Source organism: Amblyraja radiata, chromosome 22 (assembly GCF_010909765.2).
Source record: "Amblyraja radiata isolate CabotCenter1 chromosome 22, sAmbRad1.1.pri, whole genome shotgun sequence".
NCBI classification, from domain to species: domain Eukaryota; kingdom Metazoa; phylum Chordata; class Chondrichthyes; order Rajiformes; family Rajidae; genus Amblyraja; species Amblyraja radiata.
Window position 1 is genome coordinate 12,095,431 of NC_045977.1, and position 24,069 is coordinate 12,119,499.

The 24,069-nt window shown below is 43.2% G+C and overlaps 1 protein-coding gene across 2 annotated transcripts in view; it reads right to left on the bottom strand.

Annotated features, from left to right (window-relative positions):
* Positions 1–24,069, bottom strand: part of nubp1 (nucleotide binding protein 1) — a 62,899-nt gene that overhangs the window by 24,462 nt on the left and 14,368 nt on the right. Inside the window, exon 4 of one of the 2 annotated variants that reach the window (XM_033040421.1) lies at positions 2,429–2,497. The exons of the other annotated variant lie outside the window; for it this stretch is intronic. Coding sequence (XP_032896312.1) covers positions 2,429–2,497 — 69 coding nt within the window. The remainder of the gene's footprint in view (positions 1–2,428; positions 2,498–24,069) is intronic. 2 annotated transcript variants of the gene reach the window in all.

Genomic DNA, 24,069 nt, shown 5'->3' on the forward strand with positions numbered 1-24,069 from the left:
TGTGTGTGTGTGTGTGTGTGTGTGTGTGTGTGTGTGTGTGTGTGTGTGTGTGTGTGTGTGTGTGTGTGTGTGTGTGTGTGTGTGGCATCACACTGCCCTTCGTGTGTGAGTGTGAGGATCATCACATTGCCCTTGTGAGTGATTGTGAGAGAGAAAGCATCATCACACTACCTGCGTGTGTGTGACACAAACATTGTGGGCTGAAGGACCCATTTCTATGCTGTACTGTTCTGAGTTCTATATTCTATTATCTTAAAAGCATCAATTTTTCATAAATATTATCACTTTCCTCTTAGTTGCAGGGGCTTGTCAAACATTTGTCAAATGTTATTCGAGTCCACAGAAATATTACACCTACTTTTGCAAATGCAAACGCTGGTCTACGCAAAAAAAACAGTACTGAAGCAGCTCAGGCAGCATCTCTGAAAAGCACGGATAGTTTGTTTGCAATAAACAATTAATTATGAAAACTCTTTAATTATTATCATTTTATTTAGTGCTATCATCTTTTAGTGCTACAGGTGCACAACCTTTTATCCGGAGTTCCGGAAACCGAAAAGCTCCGAAAACCGGACTTTTTTTCCAGGATGTCGTCTGCACACCAAAGCTCGCGTTTGGCGCCAAACTTGACCCGAAACTACCCACGGTCAACCCAGGTCTGTACTACTGTAGCGGCTGCCTCCTCCCCGGAGACTTGGGAGACACTTAAACATCTGTAAATCATTGCTTAAACGTTAGTCCGTTAATTTGGAGGGCTTTTATGTGAGGGGGGGGGGGGGGGGGGGGTGAAGGGGGAAACTTTAATTCTTAGTCCCCTACCTGGTCGGAGAGGCGGGGAGCGGGCAATGCCTTACCGGGTCGCCGTGCAGTAAGCTCCGGAGCGCTGTGGCCGCCGACTCCCAACATCGCGGAGCTGGGGCTGCGGAAGTCCGGCCGTGGGCGGAGCCGGTTGTAGCTCCAACCCCGGCAACTCTACCCCTGGCTGTGCGGCTCTCCAAATCCAGCGCGGCTCGCGGCCGGACGCCCGCAGCCCCAGCTCCGCGATGTTGTGTGTCGGCGGCCACAGTGCTCCGGAGCTTACCGCACGGCGACCCGGTAAGGCATTGCCCGCTCCCCGCTGGTATCCCAGTGCTGCGACGCCGCCGACTCCCAACATCGCGGAGCTGGGGCTGCGGGCGTCCGGCCGCGGGTGGCGCTGGATTTGGAGCGCCGCGGTAAGGCATTGCCCGCTCCCCGCCTCTCCGACCAGGTAGGGGACTAAGAATTAAAGTTTCCCCCTTCACCCCCCCCCCCCCCCACCACATACAATCCCTCCAAACTAACTGACTAACATTTAAGCAATGATTTACAATGATTCCCCGGTCTCCTGGGGAGGAGGCAGCCGCTCCAGACTTTTCAAGCCGCCCGCTCTACCTACCTAATCTACGCTAAAAATCTTCCATTCGGAAATCCGAAAAATTCCGAAATCCGAGAAGTGTCTGGTCCCAAAGCTTTCGGATAAAAGGTTGTGCACCTGTATCTTCAAATCAGCTTCCTCTTTTGTGAAGAATCAAAGTTCTAGTCTGAGGTTCAATTAACAAGCCAACCACCAACCACTGGTATGTAACCCCCCCCCCCCCCCCGCCCCACCCTAGTGGTCCTACAAGTTCCACTGCTCACATCCTTGTATCCCTTCGTAATCACCTCTTCCCCAGCCAACAATGGGCCATTATGGACTACACCCTTCCTTGGTCATCTGTTGCCAGCCCCGATTTGTTCTGGCCTTTTCCTACCTCTAGTTCCCTCCCTACTTTTAGTTTAAAGAAGGGTTCATACCCGAAATGTCACTCATCCTTTTTCTCCAGAGATGCTGCCTGACCTGCTGAGTTACTCCAGCAATTTGTGTCTATCAATGGTATGTCCTATATTACTTCAGTAGTGTATACATTTTGGGACACAGGCTAAAGTTATGACCAGTGCTATGTGAATGCAAACTTATCTTTCTGAGTCTTTGTCCGTTCCAGTACAGGTTACTTATTCCTTGTTCAAAATGTGCCAGTAGAGCTTCCCAGAGAGTAGAGCTAACCCAATCAATTTACTCCTTTTGCTTTGTATCAATCCAAGCTCACCTAATAATGCTGTCACTTTATTAATAACATACTTAATAATGCTGTCACTTTATTTAATAACATATTTAATAACACATGCTTAGAAAGTAAAAGTACATTGTGGTAAATAAATCACATTTTTAACAGTCACTTTTCTTCACCAGGATCATTATTGTGGTAACACACTGTTTACGAAAGAAAGTGTTCTGAAGTCTAACTTGATTTAATTGGTAATTACCAAGCCACTACTAGAATTTTAAGATGCTGTTTCAATGAGTGAGATGATTCAATATCAATTAAAATGTTTCCAATTACTCACAACTGTTGAATTTTATTCTTACCTGTTCACCTTCTACTCCCATCATTTTAGGAATTGATGGACCACATATATCAACATCCAAAAGAGCAACCTGCCAATCAAAAAATGCCAAGAATGTCAATTGTAAGCTTAATATATCAGAATTGCCAAGAACAGTACAACCTTAACACATTGATGTAACTGCACAATAAATGGACAATACTACAAGAATAAACATGTCAACATGGAATAGATGAACAAAGCCCAGGGAGTGCCATTTGATTATCTCCCTTTACCTCATCCCACCCAAACTTGGAATCTGCTAAAAAGAAATAACCACATAAACATTTCTAGATTAATTGTTTTCCATCCTCTTCAACCTCAACTTTGGGGATGTATTACTCATGCTGATTATTCAACGACAAAAAATTATAGCTGTGAATTTTCCCATGACTGTATTAGTGTAAAGGATGATGGGAAAAAATCTATCAGTAAATCTGCAAGTTTCATAAGAAATTTGAACAACAGATGGCGCTGGCAACACCAGGACATTTCACCGGAGGCATTGTTTGTCACGAATCATAAAAATCATTGTCAAGATTTATCCTTATGCAGGACATGTACAAGCACAATCACTGTCAATCTAGGTTTCCACCATTGTCACAGAACACCATTTTACCACACAATCCTGGAGAATATTACATAAAGCTGTCATATATAGAAATCTAGGTGTAACCTTTGCAAAGCTATCAAGGTTCAAGGTCAGTTTATTGTCACTTGTACCAATTGGGGTACAGTGAAATTCGAATTGCCATACTAAAAACAAATCAACAAGACACACAACTACATAAAAATTAACATAAACATCCACCACCGGATTCCCCACGTTCCTTACTGTAATGGCATCAGGGACAGCAAGAGGTGATTCGGGACCAAGTTAGAGTACCAGACTGACCATTGATTGTGACAAGGCTTGCAGGCTATAATAGGCCACAAAGCGAAGTTGGGCAGGTTTGCTGGCAGCAATGCAACCCTCTCTGACAAGCTCAATGCATTCTATGCTCTTTTTGAGGATATCAGTGGAATGACATCATCCACCCTGACAGCCATTGGTGGTCGTGTATTCATGGTCACTATTTTAATCCTCAGATCGGCCTTCCTAAGAATGACCCCACAGAAAGGGATTGGCCCGGATGGAGCCACCGCCTGTATTCTGAAGACCATCTGCAGGGAATATTCGTGGATATCTTTAACCTCTCCCTAGTCCCATCTGAGGATCTCACCTGCTTTATGAAGACCATTACCATCCCAGTGCTTCATAAAAACAAGGGAGCATGCTTTAATGACAATGATCAGGTGACGCTGACATTCATCATCATGAAGTGCTTCGAGAGACTGGTCAACTCTAGCCTCCAAGATAGCCCAGATCCACTGTAATAAATTTACCACTGCAACAGGTCCACGACACATGCTGGCCCTATTAGTGAGTCCTGTTTTTTTGTTTGTAGGGGATATGGTCTTTTAATGTGGGGGGGTAGGTGTTACTTTATTTATAGGTCCCTACCTGGTCGGTGTGGCAGCCTTTTTTCCGGGCTGCCCGTCGACCCGTCGTCGTGGCCTACCAGCGGGCTTGGAGCGCCGTTTCTTGGCGGGAACCACCCAGCACCTCGGCCTGCGTGGCGGCACTGCATTGGAGCGCTGGAGCGCTGGAGCGGACGATGCCTTGCCTGGGTCGCCGCGCTGGAGCTCTGGCGAGCTGGACCGCCGTGAGCAACATCTCCGGGCTGCGGGTTTGCGGAGCGGAGAGGCGGCGTGCGTAGAGGCGGCAAGGCGGCAGTGAGGAGAGCGGTCGCCGACTTTTTCATCTGGAGCCTAGGAGCGCCAAACCGGCGCGGCCTTGTCGGCTTCGGCAGCCGCGGGCTCCAACCAAGAAGCGGCCGTTCCAAGTGGCCCAGCCGCCGAAAGGACTCTCCCGACGCCGGGGCAAGACCACCCGGTGAGAACGGCCAGGGACATCGGGCCTCCGTAGAGGCAATTGCGGTGGCCCCAATAGGCCTGACTTTGGGGTGAACATGGGGTGGGGACTGGACATTGTGCCTTCCTCCACAGTGCTATCCACTGTGGGGGGATGATTTTTTTTGTCTAACTGTAGTCTTGTAGGTCTGTGTCCAAGATGGCTGCCGTGAAGAGAGAGTGGACGCTGGCACGAATTGGTTGCCGCTGCTCTCTCTTCACACTGTGTTTTTGATTTTCTGTTTTTGGATTGAATTCTGTTTTTAATTTGTGTCATTGTGATGTCTTTAATTACTTGTTTTACTCCGATTATATGTTTTTATTCCGATTACTATGTAAGGTGTCCTTGAGATTTTGTATGAAAGGCGCCCATTAAATATAAAATTTATTATTATTATTATTATACGCATCCTGGTACATCTGGATAACAAGACCACATACATCAGCCTCCTATTTATTGACAATAGCTCCAACTTCACCACCATAAATCCAACCAAACACATCTCTAATCCCTTGTATCCCAAGACTCAGCAATCCCCTCAGTACATGGATCCTTGTCTTCCTGACCCATAGACTGCAATCAATAAGGATAAGCGACAAAATATGTTCCATGATAATTCTCAACACAGGTGACCTACAAGGCTGTGTTCTCAGCCTCTTACCATACTCCCTATAGGCTTGGATTCTGCTCTAACTCAATTTACAAGCTTGCAGATTACATTGTATTGTAATTTATTAGCCAAGTATGTAAACATACAAGGAATTTGATTTGCCATCTCGTATAAAAAAGCAACAAAATACATAACCACATAAAAATTAAACATAGACTTAAACAGCCACCACAGCGGCGTGTGAGAATCCCCAGGGCACACAGCATAAGCGGAGACCCACAGCCATCAGTTCAATGTCCGGGCCACACACACACACACACGTTCCTTCACCCGTGGTGTGACCAGAGCTGTACTGACCGCTGTCACTCTCTCTGCAGTCCCTGTCCGCCCGAACATTCAGAAAGCCGTCCGCACTCACACTAGACTCCGGGATGTCCTCGTGGAGTCATGTCCCCGCAAAACACCAAGCTCACTGCACTCACGGCACTCCCTCCGAATCCTCACCAGTGCAGGCAGCACGTCCATCTTGTTTTTTTCAGCGACCTCACATTCCCCACTGTGATGGAAGGCAAATAACTTATACCTTCTTTCCTCCTTTTCTCCCGCGGAGATCCATAATGAATGGATCTCAGACAATGACAAAACAGAGTACAGGAAGGAGATAGAGAGCTTAGGTCATGGCGTAAAAAAACAACAAACTCTCTCAATCTCCGTAAAACAAAGGCATGGCATCAACCTTAGGAAGCAGTTTAGAGTACAGGCCCCTATCTGCATATTTGAGATGGTTGAGAGCTTCAAGTTCCTTGCTTTAAATATCACTAATGATTCGTCCTGGTCCAAATACATTGACACTATAACCAACAAAGCACAAAAACACCTCTACTTCCTCACAAGTCCAAGAAAATAGGCAACGTTTCGGGTCGAGACCCTTCTTCAGACCCTTCTCGACCCGAAACGTTGCCTATTTCCTTCGCTCCATAGATGCTGCCTCACCTGCTGAGTTTCTCCAGCATTTTTGTCTACCTGAGAAAAAGTATAAGGTCCACAATTACATAAATTGGAAGATCATGACTACACCCTGATTTATGGGTGGACCACTCAGTCACCTGATGACAGCGGGGAAGAATCTGGTGGTACATGCTTTTAGGCTTTTGTAATTCCTGTCCAAGGAGGGAAGGGAGAAGAGAGAATGTCTGGGGCTCCAAAGGGTCCTTGATCATGTTGGTTGGTTTCCCGAGGCAGACTGAAGTATGGAGTCGATGGTGATGAGGTTTCCCTTTGTGATAGACTGGGCTATATCAACAACTCACTGCAATTTCTTGCGGTCTTGGGCGGAGTTGTTGTCAAACCATGCTGTGATGTATCCCAATAGAATGCTTTCTGCAGTGAATCTGTAGAAGTTGGTACTCTTGTAGCTGTAACGCTGTATTTTGTTCTGAATCTTTTTCTCTTTCGCACTACCTTTGGTATATGGCATGATTTTCCTGGATAGCACATAATATGTTTCTCACTATATCTCAGTACACATGACAATACTAAAGCAATAGCAATAAAAAGACAAGCAAAGTCTTTAAAAAATAAAAATCCCAGATCAAATTCAAAGTTATTTGTAGGTTAATGCCAGGAATATCAATTGCAATCACAACAAACCCTTTATCTTAATCACTGATTGCCATAGGAATGGAGAACTGAGGCATTTAAATAAGTATGCAAGATAGACACAAAAAGTTGGAGTAACTCAGCGGGTCAGTCAGCATCTCTGGAGAAAAGGGGATAAGTGATGTTTCGGGTCAAGTCCCATCAGAAGGAAGAAGAGAGAATGACTGCAGTGAAAAAGGTCCTTGATTATGTTGGCTGAAGAAAGGTATTGACCCGAAATGTCACCTATTCCTTTTCTCCAGGGATGCTGTCCGACCCGCTGAGATACTCCAGCTTGTTGTGTCTATCTGCAGTTCCTTCCTACACATCTATGCAAGATACTTGGACACTTAAGAGTTCATCGTTAAGAGACATCTGCAACTTTGCATATCAAACACTCCATGAGGGGGGAAGAGAAAGAAAAGGACCAGGTTTCCTGTTCCATTCTAAACCATGTGTTGTACTCAAAAGGGGGGGGGGGGATAAGTTGGACAACAGCCCAGCAGCATGTCGAGAAACAGCTGTGTCGTTTGGACAACAGATGGCGCTGGCTGCATCTGGATGGCACAAGGCATTTGATTTGAAAGGCCACTTGGGTGCGAGGAGAATGCCTGAAAAATGAAAAATGTTCATGTGATTCAAAGCTGTTCAGATTATCCAAGGCTTTCATTTCAGGGTTCACCTCACCATATATATTAATGCATTTAGTCTTTCTCCCATGCTAATGTATAAACCAGAAGAGTTTTGTATGAATTAAAAGCAGCTTTCTCCAGAACATTAGTCATAATTAGAGAAACCTACTAATTAACTCAATGCTAACACATAAAGATTAAAGACACAAGAGACTGCAGATGCTAGAATCCTGAGCAGAAACAATATAACACTGATGGAGGATCAAAGTGGGTTTGGGCTGCATCTGTGGAGGGAAATGGACAGACATTTTAGCTCCAGACCCTTCTTCAGACACACCCACCTAAGCCTATACCTATTTACATGTCATTACAAGGCACCAGCAATACTAGTCAGAAAGGCAACATAGCTGAAACAAGGGTGTGCCACTGTTTAAAAATAAGGCGGTGTTTGCACATATCCATGGCAACCTAAAATGGGAAGGAGATTTTGCAGACAGCACTTTCTAAAGAAATACTTCCCTCTTTCAGGCTTCAGTGATTCATTGTTTCATGAAAGATGTAACTATTCGGGGAAACGTTTAGCACCAGCATGATACATTTTGAGGTCTGGTCAAGTGACAATGATGCTAATGAGCTGATGAAGCCACATGCCACGCCAATATGTGCGTTAATGATGGAGTGAAGAAATTCACAACTTTGATCTTTCCTGCTCACTGATGCAAGGCTGCAAGATGTGAAAAGGTGAACAAGCACTGAGTGGAATAAACATCAAATTTTCATGGCATCCCATTCTAAATAAAATTACATTCTAACTCAGGTATTGGATAGGGGGCAGAGGAATGGGATGGAGGTAGGTATTGAGATTGTCCTTCGGGAAGAGGATACAAATCTACAGTAGTTTGAGATTTGCAGTTGCTTCCTTTTGCCAGTTGTAAGGATCCTACTTATACACGACTGACGTCAGAGGAGCCACACTCCATCTTGAGACTTAAGTCCCCCTTGGCTTATCACGGAAATAGCAAGGTAGAATATTAAAAATTCAATGCACTCAGCATTTTTGTTTCTTTACCAGCCTCATGAATAAAATACAAGGTAATATTTAAATACAATTCAATTTTACGGATAACCCTCTTCTTTGATTCATTAGTTGTGTCAATCAGTCTGTTTATGGGTTTTTTTAATTGTCTAAATAATTCACTTGCATGATATACTTTTTGAAAACATTTCCATTAGTATCCAACTGGGATCTAATGTATAACTAGAATTTATGCTCAAAAATAAATTGTAGATTATTTCAACATAAAATACGATAAAAATTCTTTATTACTAGCTACAAAATCACATGACAGCACCTGGGCTATGTAACTACAAGATGATGGCCATGAGAGGGTAATTGTTTGCAATGCTTTTCTGCTGTTCTTCTATCTTGGAAATAGTGTCACAGAATGTATCCATCAGCTACCACCAGTGCAGGGCAAGAGTATGAAAAAAACACAATCACAAATGTTCTGTTTCTAAAAATGATTTCAACTGATTTTTGCCGTTCCCAGAGTTCTCCAATCTTAATGTTTTCATGGAAATGTTGTTTTAAAATACAGATCTCTAAAATTTCTAAGCAGTAGTCTGAGGCCGTTATTTTTTCTGCAGCTGAGATTTACCTGCAGTTAATGCAAATGTGTTTGTACAAAGAATAAACGTAAAGGAACCTGCTAGCTCAAAAATGAAATGACTCTGCATAGGGGATAAATTCTGAACCTCGATAACTAATCCCTCATTTGCATTTTAAAGTTACTTCAGTGCCGGTGAGGCAAAAATGTACACCAGCAATTAATGTGCTTGACTTCAATTTATAACTTCTGGAACAGTCATGTGGCCATTTTGTGTATGTAAACTACAAATTAATAAGTACACACATGTTATTCAGGAGTATGACACAAAATGCTGGAGTAACTCAGCGGGACAGGCAGCATCTCTGGCGAGAAGGAATGGGTGACGTTTCGGGTCGAGACCCTTCTTCAGATGGGCTGGGGGCTTTAATTTCAACCAATTGACTAAATAAGTAGACATAAGAGATGGCAGATGCTGAAAACATGAGCAAAAGATGAAGCGCTGGAGGAACTTAGCGGGTCAGGCAACATCTGTGGAGGAGAATGGACAGAAGATGTACTGGATTGGTTCTCTACTACATTCCACTCTGTCCAATTCCCTCCACAAATGCTGCTGAATTCCTTTCTTTTTGCTTGCAATTGATTAAATAAATCTGAAATATAAAGCCAACAGCATTAATTCTCCCCCCCCCCCCCCCCCCCCCCCCTCCCCCTCCCCAAATTATTTGATTCATTAATATACCTCCGGGAAGAAAATGTCTTCCTTGGTCCATTTGTGACTCCAAATGAATTTGACTGTCTGACTCTGAAAGCCTTACAAGGACAATAAGTGTCAGCTGAAACAGTGGTGCCTCCACCCCATGAGTAAATTGAAATTATATGTTTTTAATCTCATGCAAAATCCACATCAGTAACAATAAGCAGGCACGGGTTACTGATTGTGGATGATCAGCCATGATCACAATGAATGGCGGTGCTGGTTAGAGGGGCCAAATGGCCTCCTCCTGCACCTATTTTCTATGCTTCTTTGTAGAACAAGCAAGAGAGTGTCCCTGGTACATCAGCCAAATTTAGCGTAGACATTTTAAAGGTAAAATCATCTAACTCTCAATTTCTCTTTCCGCCTTCTATTTGTGGGCAAAATCAACAATCGTGACAAAAAAAATAATTCCACTCTGTGCCTTGCAGCCCACAAAATAATGAAAATTCATCCTTTAAAAAAAAAAATTCCATGAAAGGAGTTGCTACTAAACTAGACCCCACCCTCATCTCTCTCAATTAAATGTATATGGAGCAAATGGAAGCAATTTTATGGAATGATGGATGGGTTTACAGATTCATTTCCAGTTAATATTGAACTTAGACTAAATTTTAAATGTCAACATGCCAATTATGTTCATTGACACAACACTAGTAGCCACAGACCACTCAACTTGTTAGTAAATTGTCATGTTCAATGCCATACATTGCCATCATCTCTTTAGGTTTATACACCCATTCATATACCCATTTTGTAACATAAAACCATTCCGTGCACCACAAATGCCAAGTATTGTTGAAAGTCGGAATTTCAATTAAAAACAAATAGACATTTGCTTCAGAAACATCAAGGGTCATCAAAATGTAAAGATTGCTCATGTGCACATACAAGAGCTTTATAAAATTTTTTGTTTTGTCCCAGTATTGCATCCATTTCAACTGCAAGCAGTTAATTTACAAGCTACATCTTAAAGATTGTGAAAAAAACTTAGTCTAAGCACAAAGTAAAGCTAATGTTAATGGATAACATGCAATACTTTTTTCTAACGATTTCCTCAATTAAAGCCCTCCAGCCCTACAAGGTATTGACATCATAACCATAGAGTAACCTACATGGAAGCTGGCTTTTTGGCCGCTGTATCTATGATGAACACCAAATGTCTACCTTCATTAATACCATTTCCAGAACTCAATCCCTCGCATTTGATGCCATGATGCTTCAAGTCCATGTCTTAAATGCCTTACAAGTGACTGCCTCCATCACCAACTCGGGGAGAATATTCTAAATTTCCATCACCCTCTGGGTAAAGAAATCCTCTTTAAATCTCCTTAAACCTGGTTTCTCACTATCTTCCCTGTCACTGCTTCTCATAATCATCTATACCCTTATGAGCCTTCTCCACTCCAAGGCAAGCAAACCCAGCCTATTCAGTCTCATAATTGAAATGCGTCATCTCTGGTAGCATCCTGGTGAATCACCACTGCTCCCTCCCAAGTGCCATCTCGTGCTTCCTATATGGTGGTGACCTAAACTAAGCACAGGACTCCAGCTGTGATTTAATTAAGGTTTGAGTAGTTGCAACATAACTATCCTTCACTTATATTCTATGTCCCAGCTAATGGAGGAAAATATCCCTTATGCCTTCTTAACCACTCTGTCCACTTGTGCTGATGCCATCAAGATCATCATGCACCAAGCTCTCCATTTTCCTGTACATCTTGGAGTTCTATCATTCAGTGTATATATCCTAGCCTTATGCCGGCTCCCAGAGTATGTCATCTCACGTTTTTCAGGATTAAATTCCATCTGCCACTTCTGTGTCCATCTTACCAACTCATTGCTACTTTAATGGTCACTATGAAATGCTCTCCCACCGACATTCCCATCACCAAATTCCTCAAGAACAGGTCTAGAACTGACCTTCGTCCTATAGGGTTTTCTTCAAAAATGCTCATGAATGCACTCCAAAAAGTCTACTCCTTCTAAGCCGCTCACCTTAAGATGATCTGAGGAGAAGCAATACCTGTCCTTTTAACCATTCCCATCATCGTATGTCCCAAACATTCTTTTTCAGATAACCTCTTCTCAACAAAAGAGGACATGGTCTTGTGATAGACACAAAATGCTGGAGTAACTCAGCGGGACAGGCAGCATCTCTGGAGGGAAGGAATGGGTGACTTTTCGGGTTGAAACCCTTTTTCAGAATGAGAGTCAGGGCTTTATGTGTAGGCTGTGGGCCGAGCATCAAAAATGTGTCTAGAAATAAGATTTCGTGACCCAAGTCACCAAACTAAATTAAATTTTCACATATTGTGTAAAAAAAAGTATATAAATCACCCCTGAAACTCGATATGAAGAAGACTTGCACATTTTCATTAAATTAGAGAAAAAACGGAAAAATATCGGGTAATTTTTAGTCCACTCAAAGCACGTTTAACGTTGAGTTGTCTGCCAGTTGGCCAATCACGCACTTTGCTTCAGGTTAGCACACAAAATGGCTGAGGGGGCTTCACAGATGCCTGTTTTACTGGAGATTCCGATTTTTGTTCTGTGGAATAAATGGCGTGGAAACTTGCAGCAGGTTAATTGTATTTAATGGGGAAAGCATTAATAAGGCTGAAGAAAGTGCTGCTAAGTTGAGGAAGTGGAAGAAAGCCTTGAAAGCAAAGTCCCTGCTGAGGTCCTGGAACACAAAGATTAAGACAGTCAGGAACCAACTCTAACTAAAAGGTAAGATCTAAAGTCTGAATTTATGAAAATCTATCTGTATGGAGTTTAATTAATTTAATCGCACCCTTTTATAATGTGAATAAATTCATTCATTCACTTACTTCATTCATTCATGAAGTTGAGGGCCTATACTATATGTTTCAATAGCACAGTCAATTAAACATTGTCACTGATGCCAGCCTGTTGTAGAGTAATAAGTCTTTAACAGCTAATCTCGGAGCTGCCTGCGAAAACTTACCGGGAAAAAGTGCTCCGATCGCGGGACATGGGTACTCGCGGTAAAGTGAAGCTGCGGTCTCAATTAATAAGCGGCCGATTCGCGGGCAGGCAGGGGGGGGGGGGGGGGAGGCTGTACATAGTGCCGTCTATAGCGGTCGTTTTTGACCCCGATAACGGGAGAAGAACGGAGGGATACCGATCGCTATTTATAGGCTTCCATTGCAGTGAGAAATGGTCAGAAATCCCTCCGTTTTTCTCCCGTTATCGGGGTCTGAAAACGGCCGCTCAAGACGGCACTATGTACAGCCTCCCGCCCCCCCCCTGCCCGCCCGCGGAGATGATCCGCGGCTCCACATTCGCGAATCGGCCGCTTATTAATTGAGACCGCGGCTTCACTTTACCGCGAGTACCTAGGCCCCGCGATCGGAGCACTTTTTCCCTGTAAGTTTTCGCAGGCAGCTCCGAGATTAGCTGTTAAAGACATTACTCTACAACAGGCTGGCATTAGTGACAATGTTTAATTGACTGTTCTATTGAAACATATAGTATAGGCCCTCAACTTCATGAATGAATGAAGTAAGTGAATGAATGAAGTAAGTGAATGAATGAATTTATTCACATTATAAAAGGGTGCAATTAAATTAATTAAACTCCATACAGATAGATTTTCATAAATTCAGACTTTAGATCTTACCTTTTAGTTAGAGTTGGTTCCTGACTGTCTTAATCTTTGTGTTCCAGGACCTCAGCAGGGACTTTGCTTTCAAGGCTTTCTTCCACTTCCTCAACTTAGCAGCATTCTTCAGCCTTTTTAATGCTTTCCCCACTAAATACAATTACCTGCTGCAAGTTTCCGCGACATTTATTCCACGGAACAACAAATCGGAATCTCCAGTAAAACAGGCATCTGTGAAGCCCCCTCAGCCATTTTGTGTGCTAGCCTGAAACAAAGCGCGTGATTGGCCAACTGGCAGACAACTCAATGTTAAACGTGCTTTGATTGGACTAAAAAATACCTGAGATTTTTCCGGTTTTTCTCTAATTTAATAAAAATGTGCAAGTCTTCTTCATATCGAGTTTCAGGGGTGATTTATATAATTTTTTTTACACAATATGTGAAAATGTCATGTAGTTTGGTGACTTGGGTCACGAAACTGCAGAATAAAGCTCCTCGGCCCACAGCCTAGTGTGGCCTCCTGCACAAGGAACAATGTTTCATCCCTGTAAGGGTATGTTGTAGCCTTGCAGACTTGATATCAAACTCTCCAACATTAGATAACGTGCACTTTCTTCCTGGTTATGCAGGAATCACATTATTTGACATCCTTTTGTCATTTATATGCTGTGTGTATTCTGGCCTGATGAACGCATCTAGTATGCCAGAACCACATCAGCAACAAATTACACAACCCACTGTACCTTAGCCCATCTGCCACATGTCTGCTCCATCACAGAAATTCTCTTCGTTTATCCCACATTTTGCTGCTAACTTATTTTTCTCTTTCTAATCTGATGACCATTAACATTTTTGTTTTCTACAGATGCAGTCTAACACGCTTGGTTATTCCAGCATGTTCCATTTACTGTATTTTGTTCTTATTTTACATGCATAATTAGTATTTGTATTGGTTTCTTATTGTCGTGTACCTAGATAAAGTGAAAAACTTTGATTTATGTATTATCCAGGCAAATCATACCATGATGATGTACATCAAGGTAGTGAAAAAATGATTAAGAACGGAATGCAAAATATAGTATTACAGCTACAGAGAAAGTGCATTTAAAACAAAGTGCAAAGGGCCACAGCAAGGTAGATTGGGAGACCGAGAAGTCATCCTTCACATATGAGAGGTCCATTCAAGTGTCTGATAACACGGGGGGAGGGTTGAAGAAGCTGTTCTTGAATCTGGTAGTACGTGTTGTCAATTTTTTCTAAGTTCTGCATGAAGGGAGACAGGAGATTAGGAAATGACAGATGCAAGTGGTCCTTGATTGCATTGGCTGTTTTCCCAAGGCATCGTGAAGTGTAGATGAAATCGATGTTGGGGAGCTGGCTTGCGTGATCTATAGTGCAACTGTCTCAACTCTGCTACATCTTGTGGTCTTGAGCAGGGTAGTTGCCAACCCCAGCATCTGGATGGAATGCTTTCTACAGTGCATCTATAGAAATTGGTAAGAGTTGTCAGAGATATGCCAAGTTCCCTTAGTCTTCTATGGAATTGGAGCTGTTGGTGCGCGGAGAAGATGTGGTTGGACTCGGAGAAAATGTTGATAATATTTACTCCAAGGTACTTGAAGCTCTCAACCATTTCCACTTCAGCACCACTGATACAGACTGGGGCGTGTACTCCACCCCGTTTTCTATAGTCGATAAGTATAGCTTTCCGCATGAGTCCCACTAGCAACGCAGCACTCAGGCCTTGTACCTTAATGTGCTGACAACTGTCCCCATTAAATCATTTCCACAACCTAACACAGATAATCTCTTTGTTCTACACGTTCCTCCCCTACCTCGTCTCCACTGAAAACTAACTTCTCCCCCCTTCTCAGTTCTGATGAAGGGTCACAGATGCAAAATATTTCCAGCAATTTGTGTTTTTGTTTCATATTTCCAGCATCTGCAGTTTAAAAAATATATATTTATTCTGTTACCTCAAACTCGCACTCATGGCAGATTCTGCAGATCCCGTACCGGCCGGCTCTTTGAGCATCTCAAAACTTATAGAACTAGAATGGAAGCAAATCATGCTTGAAACTGAGCGACCATCTAAGAGATGATCTTATGTTTTGTTCAATTGAAAGTCAGCATCAATGTTAGTAAATGGTACATTTATCCCCTCTCAGGAGAATCATCTTATAAATATAAACAACATCTGGCATCAGACAAAGTAAGTGTATTGATTAGTAACTGGCATCCCTCTTATTTAAGTGTAAATGATATGGGGTTACACCTCATTTTTCACCATAAAATCCACGTTATTAGTAAAGTGCTGAATTAAGGTAGTGTTATTTTGTAATTAATTCAGCCACATCTGCCTGGTTACATGACATAAACTGTCCCCTGGCACCTTTTCAACATGATAAAGTTGTTTGGTGTACTAACATTTACCCTTCAACAAATCAAAAAATGGTTCATTTGGCAAATAAAATCATTTGTTGTTCCATAAAGTCTCTATGTCTTTTGATAGGACAATAACAGCAACTGCACTTCAGAAACAACTGTCTAGAATTCTTCAGTGCTTCAAAGAGTGCATTAATTAGTCACAGCATGGCACAGCCCACCATTGTTTCAATTACGGACCACGATCTGTAAATTCGGGAACATCCAAGTGAATCAATCTTGCATGAGGCAAAGGTTTTCCTTTGTACTTGAGTGCAAGACAAGGGCGTGGGTTGGTCAACTGCCTAGTTGGTGGCCCAGATGAGAGATGGTGCGTAAATAACCTATAGGGAACTTAACTTGGATGAGATGTCAGCATTGGATAGGAACTTGCACAAGGAGAAACCCTATCTATCAGGCTGTTGCAGGGAGAAACCCACCATGAAAATCTAGCTAGGTTCCAAATGACAAAGAATAGATACTCTTTTATATTGATGTGAAATAATTTCTCTAGTCAATGTTCAATATCAGCCTTGCCGTGGGGATGACACCCTTAGGTGAACTAGATAGTGCGCATGTGAACTTGAGTGCAGAGGCCCCTCCTTTCAACATCTTCACTGACCTCCTTACCCCTCCTCCACATTGCTTCCTCTCCCAGTTTGACCTGGTCACCCCTATTGAAATCTCCAAACTCATCAGCTCTTCCAAACCCACTACCTGCTCCCTCGACCCTCTCCCCACTCCCCTGTTGAAGTCCTGCCTCCCCGTTCTCTGCCCCTACCTCACTAATCTCTTCAACTCCTCATTGTCCCAAGGAAGTGTCCCCTCCGCTTTCAAAACTGCTGCCGTTACACCAATCTTAAAGAAACCTGGTCTTGATCCCTCCTCTATCATTAACTACCGCCCAATCTCAAACCTCCCCTTTCTTTCAAAAACCCTGGAGCGTATCGTTGCGTCGCAACTTCATTCCCACCTCCTGGCGTATAACCTACTTGAACCCCTCCAATCTGGCTTTCGCCCCCTCCATAGCACAGAAACTGCTCTCCTCAAAGTCCTCAACGACCTCCTCACCTCTGCTGACACTGGTTCCCTCAACATCCTCATCCTCCTCGACCTGAGCGCAGCCTTCGATACAGTGAACCATAACATCCTGCTCACCAGACTCAAATACCTCGGCATTGAAGGCTCTGCACTCAGCTGGCTCCGTTCCTACCTTTCCAACAGATCCCACTTCATCTCTCTCCACAACCACACCTCTGCTACAGCCGCAGTCACTCAAGGCGTTCCCCAAGGCTCCGTACTCGGCCCCCTCCTCTTCATCATCTACATCCTCCCCCTTGGTCAGATACTCCGCCACTTCAATCTGGACTTCCACTGTTGCGCTGATAACACCCAGATTTACCTTGGCACCAAATCCCCCCACAACCCCCCCCCCCTCTCCCATATCAACTCCTGTTTGTCAGCTATAAAAACCTGGATGCAACATAATTTCCTCAAACTCAACAGCGATAAGACAGAATTCCTCCTCATAGGCTCCAAAGCCACACTCAGCAAAATCAATAACCCCACTCTCACCATCAACGGCACCACTGTCTCCCCATCTCCCCAGGCCCGCAACCTTGGCGTGATCTTTGATTCCACCCTCTCCCTTGAGCCTCACATCCGCCATGTCATTAAAACCTCCTTCTTTCATCTCCGCAACATCGCCAAACTCAGACCCTCTCTCACACCGCCTGCTGCTGAAAGACTCATCCATGCCTTCATCTCCTCCCGACTGGACTATTGCAACTCACTTCTCCTTGGCATCAGCTCCACCTACATCAACCGACTCCAACTGGTCCAGAACGCAGCCGCCCGACTCATCACCCACACCAAATCCTGGCATCACATCACTCCAGTCCTCAAAAAACTTCACTGGCTTCCCATCTCCCACCGGATCACCTACAAAATCCTGGTCCTCACCTACAAAGCCCTCCACCATCTGGCCCCCCCATATCTCACTGACCTCCTCTCCCCCTACCAACCCTCACGGTCCCTCAGATCCACATCAGCCGGTCTCCTCTCCATCCACAAGTCCAACCTCCGCAGTTTTGGGGACAGAGCCTTCTCCAGGGCAGCTCCCAGGCTCTGGAACTCCCTCCCCCAACTGATCCGCAATTCCGTGTCCCTCACCATCTTCCAGTCCCGCCTCAAGACCCATCTCTTCACCTCTGCCTATCCTTAGCCCCACGTCCCCGTCCCTTTTCATCTGTGCATTAATTGCCTCATACTGTGTTTTGTATTGAATTCTGTCTTTACTTTGTGTACTAGTCATGTCGCTACTATTTATTTCATTCCCCTTACATGTTTTTCCTCTACATGCTCAATTTTTGTAAGGTGTCCTTGAGACTCTTGAAAGGCGCCCATAAATAAAATTTATTATTATTATTATAATGTGATGCCGTGTCTACATCAATTTCCAGAGTGGTGCTATTTAACCAGGAAATCTGGGTGATTATCTAATACCCAAGAAAATGTAATTTTTTATACGAGTCCTTCTGAAAAAGGCAATGCTATCTGATTAAATATTTATCCAATTTTCCTTGTAAAAGGGCAGTTTCTGATATCCAGGGGCACAACACTGTGATAAACAATTACAAATATTTGCATTTCCTTTAAAGAATCCAAATAGTTTAATGGGTTGCATTACACTCTAAACTGACATCAAAGTATAAATACCAAGAAACTCTGAATATTGTCCGAGTAACTCTGTCACAAGGTAGGACAAAATAAGATGATTCTAAAATTTTAGCTGATCAAATTATAGATATGACAAGATTAATCTGCAATTTAAAAAAATTACATACAAAGTGAACTGAAAGTGTTGTTGTCAGTTACCAAACTAAGAGCCAGTCTGTGTCCAGAGTCCCAGTTTAATGAAGCCAACTCTGTTTGTTAGTTAGTTCGTTTCCACGTCTTTACTATTGCTAAATCTGGCAATAATGATTTATGCCTTTTACAATTAAGAACCATTTTAGAAATATGGACTGTTTCTAATTAATCAATAGAATAAGTTGATACTTTGACTTGCACAGAAGAGATAACCATCCTTTCAAAAAACATTGTATTTCATGGATTCGTGCTGTGGGTTTAAGTCATTCATGTCTTTCTCCAAAGTAAAACCAGAGATTAAATATTTAGAGGATCTCAATTATATTTTAGACTATTGCCATGATGATCCCAATGATCAGAAAATGCAACAACCCCCTCCTTTTTTTCCTCCACCTGTATCTTTTCTTGGGATGTTAGGTTTTTCCCTTGCAGCCCTTCTTTAATAGAGGCACATTAGCCGAACATCTGCCATGAGGGGATGCGATGAGACTGGAGGCTGGATATTATTGTGCCTCTATTAAAGAAAAGCTTAACATCTTTAGTGGGCAAGTTACTCTAGGTGATTCTGAGGACAAGATACACATACATTTGGAAAATTGGGTTGGTTAGGGATAGTCAGCATAGCTTTGTGCTTGACAGATCATGTCTAACAAATTTGATTGTGTTCTTTGAAGAAGTAACCAAGAAGGTCGATGAGGGAAGGACGGTAGAAGTAGTCTACATGGACTTCAGCAAGGCTTCTGATAACGTTTTGTGTGGTAGGCTGCTCTGGAAGAGGATGCTGAGCTAGCTAAGTGATAAATAATTGGCTTGATGGAAGGAAGCAGAGGGTGGTGGCAGAAGGTTGATTTTCAAACTGGAGGTCTGTGAGTGGTTAGTGCTGGGCTCATTGTTATTGGTCATCAACATCAACTATTTGGATGAGAGTGTAAAGGCGTGATAAGTAAGTTTGCAGATGACATTAAAGTGGGTGGTATTGCAGACAGTAAAGATTATCAAGAATTACAATAGAATCTTGATCAGCTGGGTTTATAATGATATGGATTAAACGCGGGCAAATGGGTCAGCATGGATGAGTTGGCCGTATTGTAACTGATAAATTGTAAGAATAGTGCACTGGTAGTGGGCAGGTCAGATAACAAAAGCTTGAGAAAAAACAAACAAGGATCCCAAACTTTTTGGGAATGCACATTATTGTTGCTGTGATCAGAAATGGATTCATGGTTTGTAACTAAAACCTGAAGCAAGCAGCCAAATCATTTCTCACCGTGGATATTTTCAAAGCATATCATCCTCGTCATCATGTTGATAATAATTCAAAATGAATCATCATCACACCCAAGTACCAAATGTAAACTATTTCGATTTTGGCTGGGTACATTGAAATTAACTTCATCCACTGTAGAAAGGAACTGCAGATGCTACTTTATACCAAAGATAGACACAAAGTGCTAGAGTAGCTCAGCGGGTCAGGCAGCATCTCAGGAGAAAAAGAAAAAAGCATCTTGAGATGCTGCCTGACCCACAGAGCTTTTGTGTCAGCATTTTGTGTCTATCTTCATTCCACATTATCAGGCATATGGCTGAAGCTAATGCATCTTCATTTTCACAGCAGGGTCAAATTGTGTAGCATTGCTGGGCACAAAAAGCTATATTGCAGTTTTGATATATCTGAAAAATACTTTTTTCTTCATTAAATTAGTTGAACACATTCCTCAAATATTATCCTTTTAAAAAACTGAATCTTGCATACGGGTCACTACCACCTGGTTTGTTCCACCTAGCAATTGCTTAGGTGTAATATGACAAGATGTCTAAACCCCCATCACACATACAGCCGTTTAGTAATCCTGCTTCCTATAGTTTCTCAGAATGTTCTGTTGTTAGGATGTAGATCACTATTGCAGCTTTCTAACAAATACAGCCCAGCATTAGAGAAACACTTAAAAAATGATTCCATTAATTGATCCGCTATTTCTGATATGATCTATACTACGACCCCAAAACGTCACTTATTCCTTTGTTCCATCGATGCTGCCTCACCCGCAGAGTTTCTCCAGCATTTTTGTCTACCTTATACTAATAGTATAGATCATTATTATATTTTTAAATCAGATTCATTTAGCAACTCAATTTTGATCACCTTTATTAGTGACCTTAGTAGATCATGCTGGAGTTAAAAGAATAGTTTCATTGATAAAGATAGTGTCAGTTTAACAGACATAAAAGTGATTTTAAATTTAATCAAGCATCACATTCCATAGTCTTTCATGATTTTCTCCACTGTTTATAGATGGCTTAAAAATCTGATCTTTCTCAAAGATCTTGACGAATTATTCAGTGGAAATAGCATACACCCAGAAACATTGGAACACAAGGTTAGATTGTTATAATGAGGGCAGCTAGTTCAAAACTTGTTTACTGATGAAAGATACATGCAGTGGAAAGCTGAACAGAACTTTTGATCCGCTGAGTCAACTACACCCTTTTTAATGATTTGCAAATGCTAAGAGAGGAGCAGTAGGCTGGGAAGATGACTAATGCAAGTCAGGAGATAGCAGAGCTTTCAAAATCATATTATTTAAAGTTAACCATGGCAAAGGAAAAGTTGAATAAGTACCTCTGCAGTATTCTTCTTCCCATCAAACAAATACTAACTGCAGAATATAATTTTCTAACAGTTTCATTATCCTCTAAATCTATTTTTCCTCCTATTTCAGAACATTTGCATTGTCCCACACAACAAAACAAAAGGGCAATCCGTTTCCCTACAAGCAGGCAATGTTTTCTCAATCCTCACTCGTGGTGTCCAAAACAGCAGCTGGAATCATTTCTGAAGGATTTTCCTTATTCTACATATTAGCACCCAAATGCTGCAATCTTTTCTTGAAAAGCCACGAGCAGAGATTGGTATGCTGAAAATCTATGTGCAAGTCCAAATTCAATCAGTCAATATAATTGGTTGAATTAATAGTACAATACCCACAGCTAGCAACAGATGCCAGAACAAAGACAAAATATGTAAAATGAAGGAAATCTGCAACTAGATTTTCGGCGGCGGCACGACTCACGTTGCAGCGGCCCCTACAGCCTGTCTGTCTTTTTTTTCTTTTTTATCTAGTTAAATGTGGTTGTTCATGTTTTTTAATACTGTTTTTAACTGTGTATATGTGGGGGGGGGGGGGGGGGGGGGGGGGGGGGACTTTTAAAATTCTCTTCACTGCACGGGAGACCCGACCTTTTCCCTGTCGGGTCTCCGTTGTCGTTGGGGCCGAGCACCATGGAGCGGCCTCCAGCCGGAACGGCCTGGGGGCTCCAGTCGCGGAGCCTTCGGAGCTGTGGACTACTCACCATCGTGGAGCTGGCCGGCCTCAGAGCGTGGGGAGCGGTGTTGGCTCGCTGCTGCGGCCCGACTCCGGAGCTCGGAAGCTCCAGCTGCAGGCCGGTGGATTGTGACATCGGGAGCTCGCGCGTCCGGGTGGAGACCGCTTTTCGGAGCTCCCGCAACGCAACTTCTCCAGCCCGTGTCACGAGGTTGGAACGACCCGGAGCGGGGCCGTACATCGCCCGGCGCGGCCTTAATGGCCGTGGGACTTACCATCGCCCGCCTGGGGCTTCAACATCGGGAGAGAAATGGTGCAGGGGAGAGAAAAGACTTTACCTTCCATCACTGTGAGGAGGAGATTCACTATGATGGATGTTTGTGTAAATTGAATTGTTTGTATGTCTTGTAGGAATTGTCTTTGTTTGTATGGCTGTGGAAACGGAATTTCATTTGAGCCTCACTGAGGTTCAAATGACATGTAATAAATATATTGTCCTTGTTCATGGAATTCAGGACAATTATCCTTAACTGGATAGACAGCTGTATGAATTGTCTAAAAGCACAAATTGCTGAAAATACCAAGCAGATCTGGTAACATAGCTGGAGAGAGAAACAGAGCTAACACTTCGCATTGATAGTCTTTCATATTTTGGTTTGTGATCTTAAGGTTACTGATTAAAAATATTAACTATCTTGCTTTTCATGGATGTCATATCTGTTGAGATATGTCATGCTGGCTAATGTACATTTCTGTTTGACATGTGCTCATTTTTCTTATCTGCAAAGGTCCTTAAGCAGTTAGTACTGAAAAGTAGCTTTATTTGGTCCAGCACTGGCAAACTGTAAAAACAAAATTAACAATACATTGGAAAGATAACTAGTCTTAGAAAGTCTGAACCTACAATCTTTGGAATTCTGACCACGATGACTGGAATGACTTACTAATTGTCAAGCACAGAGGGCGGCACAGTGGTAAAGATGCTTTCTTACAGCGTCAGAGAACGGGTTTTGATCGTATAGTGAATGGGGTTAAACAGACAATTTCACCTAAAATGTAGAATGGAGTTATCAGCTAAATTAGCAGCCCTACATTCCATAGCCTCTTGAAAACAAGATTAGGACGTGTTATCTCCTAGAATTGACCTTGCACCCGTCCATGTGTGGGGACTCGCATTGTCTGGGAACGCAGCCTTTCCCAGGCCATTCTATGGGAAAGCGTTGCATTGGTGAACAAAACACAACAGCAAAAGTTGGGTAGACAACTCGCGCCCCCTGCGGCTTGTGGCGCGGAAACGTTGCAGACAAGGGGGGCTTATGATTGGCTGGGGGGGCAGTGGCGCGGTCTGCTCTGATAAGAAATGCCATAAAGGAAGGTGTTGGGTGCCCTTTCGGTGAGAGAATCTCAGCCCTGGACCGTGTGGCGAATGGTGCAAGGTGATCAAGAACGAAACATCCTGCGGCGTGCTCTGATGAGTTTGTGAGTGTGTACGGGTTTACGTGAGTGTTATGTAGAAACATCCTGCAGCATGCTCTGCTGTGTACTCGGGGTTTGTAAGTGTGTTCGGGGATATGTGAGTGTATGTGTCTTATTTAGTAGTGTAATAAATTACTGAGTGAATCAAACTCTGTTATCTGAATCTGGTGACTTATCGAACACAACAGATCCTACAATACAATACAATACAATATTTATTGGCATTTGAGCCTCAGTGAGGCTCAAACGAAATTCCGTTTCCACAGCCATACAAACAAAGACAATTTCCTACAGACATACACACAATTTAATTCACACAAACATCCATCACAGTGAACCCACTGTGATGGAAGGCAAAGTCTTTTCTCTCCCCTGTTCTCCATTTCTCTCCCGATGTCCAAGCCCCAGGCGGGCGATGATAAGTCCCACGGCCATTTTAGGCCGTGCCGGGCGATTTACGGCCCCGCTCCCAGTCTAAAAGTCACAATGTTGGATCCCCCGGCGGTCGCTGTAATGTCCCACGGCCGTTCCAACCCCGCGACACGGGCTGGAGAAGTCGCGTTGCGGTAGCTCCGGGAAGCGGTCTCTCCACCCGGACCCGCGAGCTCCCGATGTCCCAGTCCACCGGACCTGCGGCTGCGTTGCTGGAGCCTCCGAGCCCCAGGAGTCGAGTCGCAGCAGCGAGTCACCACCGCTCCCCACGC